A 10,147-nucleotide genomic window follows, 5' to 3' on the forward strand; every position below is an offset into this window, starting at 1 on the left:
GAGACCCGGTCCCTCTCGGGAAGGTAACAAGGGAGCCGTCTGAGCACTCCCTTAATACCTTAATACTCCCTTGATACCACTTCAGAAACCCAAGGAGGGGTCGCTATGAGTCAGATCTGACTTGACGACAGTGAGTTTGTTTGAGTGAGTGTAAAGTGGTATCTTATTGTGGTTTTGATCTGCATCTCCTTAATGACCAAGCAAAAAGAGCCCTGGTGGCACAGTGGATAAAGCGCTTGGCTGCTAACCAATGTTGGTGGTTTGAATCCACCAGCCACTCTGCAGTAGAAAGATGTGGCAATCTGCTTCTGTAAAGATTTAACAGCCTTGGAAACCCTGGGGGCCACTTAATTTTGTCCTATATGGTCACTGTAAGTCAGAATTGACTTGATGGCAGTGGGTTATGTTTTATTTATTTTTTGGTTTAATGACTAAGAAGATACCTAGGTGACACAAATGGTTTGCACTCAACTTCTAACTTAAAGGTTGGCAGTTTGAACCCACCCAATGGTACTACAGAAGATAGGCCTGAAAATCTGCTTCTGCTAAGATTACAGCCAAGGAAACTCTATGGAGTTGTTCTCTGTAATACACAGAGTCACCATGAGTCAGAATCAACTCAATGGCAATGAACAACAAATGATCAAGATGTTAAGACTGTTTCCACTTGTATATTTTAAGAGAAATGTCTATTCAGATCCTTTGCAAAATTTTTAATTGGCTTGCTTTCTTATCGAGAGTCTTTATATATCCAAGATACAGGTCCTTTAACAGATAAACAATTTGCAGATATTTTCTCCTGTTCTTTGGTTTAGCTTTTCACTTTCTTGATGGGTGTCTTTTGAAACTCAAAAGTTTTTAATTTTCAACAAGTTTGTTTTGTTTGTTGCTTGTGCTTTTGTCGCATCTAAGACATTGCTGCCTAATCCAAGGTCAGAAAGATTATGCCTGTGTCCTTCTAAAAGTTTTGCCACCTTAGCTCTTAAATTGAGACCTTTGATCCATTGTGACTTCATTTTTGTATATGGTGTTAGGTAGAGGTCCAACCTGATGCTTTCACACGTGGATATGCAGGCGTCCTATCATCATTTGTGGTAAAGACTGTTCTTTTATAAGGATGAATGATCTTGGCACCCTTGTAAAAAAAACCAGTTGCTCATAAATGTGAGGGTTGATCTGTGAACCTTCAATTCTATTCCATTAATCTACATCTCTTCTTATGCCAGTACCACTGGCTCAATGACCGTGCCTGTACTAAGTGTGGTAGGCAGAATAATGCCCCCAAAGATGTCCAGGTTTTAAGCCCCAGAGCCTGTGACTATGCTGCCTTCCATGACAAAAGCAGCTTACAGGTAGGATTACATTAAGGGTTCCGAGATGGGGAGAGTATCCTGAATTATCTGGGTTTATAAGGATAAGAGTCCTTATTACAAAGAAGCAGGAGAGTCAAGATGAGAGAGGTTGGAAGATGCTACATTTCTGGATTTGAGGAAGGGGCCATGAGCTAAGGAATGTAGGTTGACTCCAGACAGTTGCAAAGAGAAGTAAACAGATTCCTACAGAAGACAGACCTTGATTGTAACCCAATGAGACTGTTTCAGACTTCTGACCGCCAGAACTGTAGGATAATTTGTGTCGCTTTAAGCCACCAAGCTTATAGTAATTTGTTACAGCAACAATAAGAAACTAACGCAGGCCTGGGCCCTCTAAGTCTTTTGCCCCTGCCCTATACCGCAGTCCCCCCGACCTGCATTCCCGGTCCCACAGCTTTAATTACCCTCTATAGGACAACACTGTCCAAACCTCTTATCTCCATCTCAGATTTAGCTCCAATTACTTCCTGGATGTTACCCTGGGGCTGACAGGTTTTTCTCACTGAATATTTTCAAGACAAATCTTCACATCTTGATCTCACACTTGGCACTTCTACAGATTTCCTCATTTATCATTGAGGGTCCACCACCAGACCCTGCAGCTTCCCAACCGAAAAACCCACTGCTGTTTGAGTCGACTCCAGGGGCCTCTGAGGGGCACCTCTCTGTCCCTGATACTCCATGAGTATGTGGAAGGCAGGAATCACAGGATATTCAAATGGCCCTCTACTTGTAGGAACTGGGGGTAGGAGGCTTTTGTGGTCAAGGGCTTCTGTCTGAGGTTCATTTTCCATCTTTCCCCATGTTTCTGAAGACATTTGGTTCGAATTTTCTCAAGCTATGACTCAGGCAGGTACCTCAGTTGCTCATCTGGGAGATCGGGAGGGGCGCAGACGGTCCTATTCAAGGCCCAAGTTCTCCAAAGGAGTTACGCTTCTAAGAAGAAATGAAACAGGATTCGAGTGTGTATTTATTGAACAAACCAATCCTAGATAAAGAGAGAAGAGAACCAGCTTTGGGACAGAGGTACCTGGGGAGGGGAGAGGGGAAGTGTTAGGGGCATGGTCACTTGTAAAACTCATGCTCCTGCTCATCCTTCTTGATGACAGTCTTGTACGCTTTCTCGAAATCCTTGGCCAGAACAATGTAGCGGTTCTCACGGACGGCCAACATTCCACTCTGTTGAGGAATGAAAGTTAAAATCTGCTCCCTCTATTCCTGACTCCTAGTGATGGTGGAGGAAGAGACACATGGGGCCCAAAACTCCAGGGGGGCCACAAAGGAAGGGAAGGATTGCAGCAGCGGGTACTCAGAGGAGAGGAAGGCCCGCCACACACACTCTTGCCAGAGATCCAGAAAGAAAGCATCACTCACCTCCTGACAGATGGAGTTGATATCAGCTCCTGAAATCTTATCAGGCCGGGCCACATCTGAAGTGGGTGAGTTAAGGAAAGCATTCCCTGCCTCATGGAGGTGAATGCCTGGAGCCGGAAGTCATCTGTGGGCTGTCTCCGTCACCACCCCCTCTTCCCTGGACCTACACCATCAGAGTCCTGGTGACAGCAGGTGTGGAGACGGAGCTCTCAAGGAAGCCAGACCTGATCTTCATTCCCAACCCCGGCCCTCCCCTCACTTCTAGAGCAGGATACAATCTTCCAAGTCAACCTCCTCAGAGAGATTCATCTTGCTGGTGATAGTGGAGAAAATCAATCTCTTCTGGCGGCGGTCAGGGAGTGGAAATTCGATTTTACGGTCCAGGCGTCCTGGCCGCAGCAGGGCAGGATCCAGGGTGTCCGCTCTGTTTGTGGCCATGATCACCTGGCATCGGGATAGGCTGGCTCAGACCTTTACCCCATCATGTTACCCACCACCTTCAGTCCAGCCCCTCCATTCCCTAGGTCCTACACCACACCCACCCCCTTGCCCATCCTGAGCCCTGACCTTGACGTTGACATTCTGGTCAAATCCATCCATTTGATTCAGCAGCTCTAGCAGGATTCTCTGCACCTCTCTGTCAGCTGAAGAGAGTTCAACATGATCAGTCCAGGCCATGCTGTACTAAAAGCTGGCCCAAGACCCTGGTCCGTGTTTGGGCATCACTCACCCCCCGTCTGGGCATCAAATCTCTTGGTGGCGATGGCATCTATCTCGTCTATGAAGATGATGGCAGGTGCATTCTCCTTGGCCAGACGGAACACATCGCGGACCATGCGAGGGCCCTCCCCCAGGTACTTCTGTACAAACTCTGAGCCCACGACACGGATAAATGCAGCTGATGGCAGGATGACAAGGGTTATTAACCACAACAGTGATACCCTTTCTTCAGGTAACCAATCCAAGTAGCCAGATCATTCTCTCATGCCCATGGCTGTGTCCCAGAACCAGCCAAGCAGTCACCTGCTTGTGTCCTTCCACAACCCACAGCCACCCAGCGGCCCAAGGCATGGAATGTGCCCATAGGTGTGCTGTTTTTAGCCCAACATTTAAAAATCAGGGAATTTGATCCTAAAAAAGCAAAATAATCTGGAAAAATCAGTAAGAAAAGACACACTGTTCAGACACTAATGCTTCACATTGCCTCACTGAGAGCTCTGAGTTCCCATTTCCCGTGTGGACCCACTTTCTAGTATCATGCAAGAGTCAGGGACCACAGGCAACCCTAATATGTGAGATAACGCTCTGCAGTGACAGCGAGACAGATTTGCTCCGGGCACTCTTTCTTGTTTCTTAAAAGTTTAACTTGTTTAAGGACCTGATAGGGTTTTGTGCTGTACCAAGCACATCGCCCAAACGCCTCATTCCATGCATCAGAAGTAACACACAATACCCATACGTAGGCCAGGTGGTGCTACGCCATCAGCTCGGAGTTGTATCATGCTGCAGCCCTGTCCTGTTAACTCCCTAAAACCCTGAACTTCACGCCTGCCTCCTCAGCCGCTCACTGAAAGGTTAGTGGTTCGAACTCACTCAGTGGCTCCACAGGAGAAAAGGCCTAGCAATCTGCTTCTGTAAAATTAAGGCCTAGAAAACCCTGAGGCAGTCCCACTGTCATGAGGGGTCGCACTGGATCCCCGTGAGCTGGAACCAACTCCATGGCACCTAACAGCAGCAGCACACCTGCCTCAAGGCCTCCCTCCTCCCTAGGACCTGCATCACCTGGGGTCTACTATGAGCACACAGATGTGCGTGTGTGTGTGTGTGTGTGTACATGTGTGTCAGACAAGTTTCACAAAATAATACTAATTCTTATCATGTGGGATGTACTCTGCTATTTTCTAAGCTATTTCATTTTTGAAAATACCAGTTGCAAATTAAAATCTAAATTCACAATTCCTGTAATGGGTCACAACCCACTGTAGGAAACACTGCGGTATTTCATTACTTCCTGACAATTACTCTGTGAAGCGAGCTCTTCTAATTAGATGAGGCAATCGAGGTACAAGGAGGTGAAGTCACCTGTCCAAGGCTGCAGAGCCAGTAAGAGGGTTGAACCCTGAGCCTGTGTTCTTAAACACAGCATCATTACTCTCCCTGAGGGGTACAGAGCAGGGAGCGAGGTTGGAGCGCAGGTCGGAGCATGGGGGATGATGCGCGACCCTCACCCGTCGTGTGGTGCGCCACAGCCTTTGCTAACATGGTCTTCCCGCAGCCGGGCGGGCCGTACATGAGGACGCCCCGAGGAGGATCGATGCCAATCTGAAACCCAAGGTGGGACAGACAAGGTGAGCCAGGGAGTCCGGATCCCAGAGCCTGCAGGGCCCCATGCTTCCCTGCCACCTCCATGCCTCACCTGCTTGTACAGCTCGAAGTGGGTAAGCGGGAGCTCCACGGCTTCCCGCACCTCCTGCTTCTGGATGTCCATGCCCCCGATGTCGGCATACATCACGTCTGGCTTCTGGTCTGGTGGGAGAGCAGAGCCGGAGCTCCCCACCCGGCCCACAGGGTCTCCGTGGGCCTCCCTGGCCCCAGGGTGCCCCCCCACTCACCTGAGGTGAGCATCATGATGCTGCTGTCGGCCTCGGGGGGCAGCACGTCTACCAGGGCATTGCTGTGCTTGTGAAGGGCCACCGAGGCGTTGGGCTTGAGCAGCTCGCGATCAATGGTGCTCAGGATGCGTACGTAGTAGTTGGAACCTGTGGGAGGTGGGCCGAGAGGGAGAGGGGAAATGAGAGGTGCCAGTCCCCCAAGCCGCTCCCTCCTCTCCAATCTCCTGGTTTCTCTAAGGCCCTGATCGACCCCTCCTGGCCTCCAGACTTGCTTTCTCTGGTCCATTCACCGTATGTACATCAATGATGTCCTTGTCTGTCTATAGCCCTGACTCCCTTGAGCTCCTGTTCCAGGTGTCCAGCTGCCTCCTGGGATACCTCCCCTGAATGTCTTCTGGGCACCTCTCACTCGCTGTGTCCCAAAGCAATACTAGCATCATCGCCCAAACTGCCGCTCCCCTTGGATCTGTTTCAGGGAGAGCCTCCCATTCCCCAGCCGGAGCCCAAGGCATCATCCTGGCCCTTTATCCCCTTCCCTCCACAGACCATGAGTCACCACGGGTTTCCCAACAGCCCGAGTGTTTCTCCCGTCACTCTCTCCTCTTCTCCCCATGGTCTCTGCCTTGAATCAGCCCCATTCTCTCCCATCTGGGTGCCTGAATCAGACTACTCCCTGCTCTCCCAGCCTCCAGCCTCCCCTCCTCCAATCCATCTCCTACGTGCACTCATCTCTCTCCAGCTGTCATCTCTCTCCTGATCCTCAGACCTGGCTGTCCAGCTACCTCCTGATACTTCCACCTGAGTGTTATAATTTACCATCTTTCGCCCTCTGAACCCACCCTTTGCCCACATTACCATGTCAGGGATGGCTGCGCTGTGCTCTTAAGCACCACAGGTCAAAGATACAGGCCTGGACACCTCCCCTCACTTCCCATCAGTCTGATTCCAGGCACAGTCACACACTCTTCCCTCCCACAACCATTACAACAACATGGCTTAGTTGAGAGGAGCAGAGGCCAGAAGCAAGAAAAGATGTCAGACAAAATGACCATCACAGGGCAGGGCCTGGACCTATGTTGTAATACCAGCTCACACATACTGAGTACTTACTAAGGGTCAAGCGCTGGGCCGGATGCCTTACCTGCACAACCTCATTTAATCCTGTGGACACCCTGCAAGGCCAGGGTAGTCAAGACACCACAGGAAAGTGAGAGCCAGTGTCTTAGTTACTTAGTGCTGTTATGACAGAAACACCATAAACATAAACTTATTCTTTCATAGTTTGGAGCCCAAATTCGGGGCATGTTCTCTAAGGGAGGCTCTCTCTGTTGGCTCTGGGGGAAGGTCCTTGTTGCCTTTCAACATCTGTGGGCCTGGCTTCCCTTGGAGGTCTCCACGTGTGTTGCCGTCAATCTTTCCCTGGGTCTAGGAGGTCCTCAGTGCAGGGACCTCAGGTGCAAAGAACACGCTCCGCTCCTGAATCTTCTTTCTTGGAGGCACTGAGAGGCCTACTTCTCTGCCTACAGCTTTCTCTTTCATCTTTTATAAGATAAAAGGTGATGTAGACAACACCCCCAAGGATACTCCCTTTACACGTATCAATCAGGGCTGTGACCTGAGTTAAACCAAAAAAACCAAACTCACTGCCATTGAGTTGATTCCAACTCATAGTGATGCCCTTTGGGTTTCCAAGGCAATAAATCTTTACGGAAGTAGATTTTCTAGTCTTCCTTCTGCAGAGTGGCTGGTGGGTTTGAACCACCGACCTTCTGATTAGCAGTCAAATGCCTTAGGCACTGTGCCACCAGAGCTCCCTGAGTAAGGTTAAGTGAGGGTCATACATCCCACCCTAATCCTGCCCGGACTGGCCTGTCCTTCCTGGGCCCTGAGCCTACGGACCTGTACAGCCACTACAAGGTACATTCATCTCCAACCCAGACCCTGCACAGGACCCCAAAAAACCTAATCCTCCTTCTCATAACTTAATTCTGCCTCATTAAACCACAGGCAGAAATTAGGATTACAATCCAAATGAAAGATAATTACATCACATCGCAAAATGGAGGGCAATCATACAATTCAAGCATCATGGCCTAGCCAAACCCACACGTTTTTAAGGGTACAATTCAATCCATGACACTCAACAAAAAGCAGTGTCTTAGCCCAAGACCCACAACCAGTAAGGGGCCATGTCTGAGTCCAGAGCTCGGAAACACCCCACCAGTGTTTCCAAACGCCTGGTAGTAGTAGTTCATCATGAAATCAACTTAAAGGGTCATAACTGGAATTTTGTTTAAAACAAAACAAAACAAGAGCAGAAGAGAAAACACATGAGTGTGTCACCTATCAAACCAGACAGGAAGGCTGAATCTCCTTCAGTGAAGCCTTTTAGTTACATAGATACACACAATGTAAACAGAGTTGCACTTCTGGATCAGACTCAAAATACTCTGAAAAACATTGTCACTGGCCTGCCTTGTTTGCTTCTGTAAGACCCTGGTGAATTTCCTGGCAGGGCTAAGAAGCAGGTGTGGAACCAACAGATCCGTGGAACGAGCACCTCCCCCGACACACACCTGTGGTGGAGCCCACAATGGCTGTATTCTGATCCACAGCCTCCAGAAACTGCCCGATAACCAGGGGGATGCTCTGGATCCGCTTCACCTCCTCCTGGGCGTGAAGGAACTCCTTCTTCAGGTTCTTTTGCTCATCCTTGATGTACTCCTCCTGTACCTCCAGGAACTCCAGCTCTTGTTGCAGCTTCTGTGAGCACAGAGGGGAGACGTGGGGGACGGCTCCAGGCTTTGCCGAGCAGGAAGCAGTGGAAGGCAGAGGGAGCACGGGATGCTGGGTCCTGTGCAGGACCTGGGCCGCGGCTGAGCGTACCTTGTAGCGGCTGTATAGGTCCTCCAGGTCCTCGGGCTCAGGGCCCAGGAAGGACAGGCCCGTCTGGGGTCGGGATACAGACAGTGCTGGAATCTCATCCTAGCCCAAGGGGAAAAATTCAGGTCGGAAGAGGGTCCCCTCATGAACACAGCTAGAGTCCCCTCTCCACTTCACCATGAAGTCACTCAGCCCCCAACTGGCTCCTGACACTATTCACCTCCTCCAAATAGATTCCTGAACCTTCTCAGCCCCCTAAATAGGGCCCCGAGCTCATCCAGCCCCCAAACAGCCCCTTACATCAAACAGCCCTACAAACAGATCTTTTGCTATTATACGCTACTCAAAAATATCCCCAATGTCACCCAAGCTCCAACTTAAACCTGAATGTTATATCAACTCCTTGCCAGACCTCAATGCGACCCAGCGCCAGTCAACAGGTTCCTAAATGTCACATGACTTTCTCACAAAAAAAACCCAACTCACTGCCTTCCAGACCCGACTCATACCGACCCCTCCTTGGGTTTCAAGGCGTTATCTCTACGGAAGTAGATTGCCCAACCTTCCTTCCGAGGAGTGGCTGGTCGGTTTGAACCGCCAGCCTTCTGGTTAGCAGTCAAATGCCTTAGGCATTTCGCCACCAGAGCTCCCTACAGGCAGTTAATATCACCAGGCCTTCAAACAGTCCTAGTGTTACTGAGTTTCTCCCAAAAGTTCCCTTATGTCGCCGACCTCACTCACATCACTCTCCTGATGCCACCCAGCTCCCCACAAAGGCCTCAAACATCATTTGGCCAAGCTCTAGATATTCTTAGTCCACCAGTCATCATTCGGCGCCACAGCTGGGTCGCACACAGGCACTCCCCACCCCACCTCCGACGAGCCTCCAATGTCAATAAGCTTCCCAGCCAGGTCTCGCAATCCTTCAGTCCCCGAAGAAACTCTAAGGTCATTCATTCCTGCAACCTCGCTTTCCGAGTGGTGCTAACACCGCTCGGCCCCCAGACAGGCCTCCGGAAAGCACAAAGCTCCCCACTGAGGCCTCGGAAATCCAAACCCAGGCCGGGATCCTCTAAGTCACACAGGCCTATACTCTCGGGCTCAGCCTTGCCCTCTCCCCGCGAACCAGGCCCAAACAAAAAAGCCCAAGTCCCCATCAAACCTGAGCCTTCTCCACCAAAATGCCTATCTCCTCCATAGTGACCAAGCCGGCCCGTGTGTGGCCCAGCCTGGTGCGGTTACCGCTTCCGCTGACGTAACCGGAAGTCACTGGCTTCGGTGGCTTCTGGGAAACGTAGTTGAAGACATCTGTACGAGCCGGCTGGATGGGCGGGGGATGATGGAGGGAAGGGAAGGCCAATCCCTAGACTCCGCCGCCAAAATAAGCCCGGAAGCCCTTTGTGGCCCCCGGACGCGCGGGCTTGCGGTTTGTGGTGGAGCGTAGGCGGGCGATGGCAGTGGGGTTGGTTTTGGTTTGGGTGGGCGGGCGCAGTAGCGCGGGTTGTCGCCATCGGGCATGTTAGCTGGTGACACAGGCTTTCTTGCCGGCAGATGGCGTGTCCCTATTGCTCTTGTACTGAGGAAATTGTCAGAGGTGTAGCAGAGAGATTATGCTCTTTGCACTCATTTAGTAGTGGGTCAGGATTTACCTCAGGTCGGCTTTCGATGAGGGTGGTTTTTGGTTTGTTTCTTAGTTTTTCCCCAGCGGGCCTGACGATTGTATCGCGGGCGGGGAGCGCTGGGGCTGCCCTGAGAGTGACACTCTGAACAGGTCCTCACCCCTGGGGTGAGCAGCCTCCAACCTGTGCAACGAAGGACAAGTGCCAGGCTCCGCTCTTAAGCCTTGCGTGCATCACCTCTTAAAATCTTGTTAGTGTTGTCGCGTAGGTTCCGATTCGCAGGACC

The 10,147-nt window shown here is 50.6% G+C and overlaps 1 protein-coding gene across 1 annotated transcript; it reads right to left on the reverse strand.

The window, feature by feature from the left end:
• Window positions 1–2,438: 2,438 nt before the first annotated feature.
• PSMC4 (proteasome 26S subunit, ATPase 4) lies at window positions 2,439–9,529 on the reverse strand. Its single transcript, XM_007942991.2, has 11 exons — window positions 9,405–9,529; window positions 8,246–8,344; window positions 7,936–8,122; window positions 5,360–5,506; window positions 5,164–5,273; window positions 4,976–5,069; window positions 3,478–3,645; window positions 3,315–3,391; window positions 3,023–3,191; window positions 2,748–2,803; window positions 2,439–2,552 (listed from the first exon to the last, which is right to left on the reverse strand). Exons 1-11 carry the CDS (start codon window positions 9,438–9,440, stop codon window positions 2,439–2,441), a joined length of 1,257 nt encoding a protein of 418 aa, XP_007941182.1. The 5' UTR covers window positions 9,441–9,529.
• Window positions 9,530–10,147: the final 618 nt, after the last annotated feature.

The sequence above is a fragment of the Orycteropus afer genome, unplaced genomic scaffold (assembly GCF_000298275.1).
Source record: "Orycteropus afer afer isolate SDZICR_OR568_19922 unplaced genomic scaffold, OryAfe1.0 scaffold00099, whole genome shotgun sequence".
NCBI lineage: Eukaryota > Metazoa > Chordata > Mammalia > Tubulidentata > Orycteropodidae > Orycteropus > Orycteropus afer.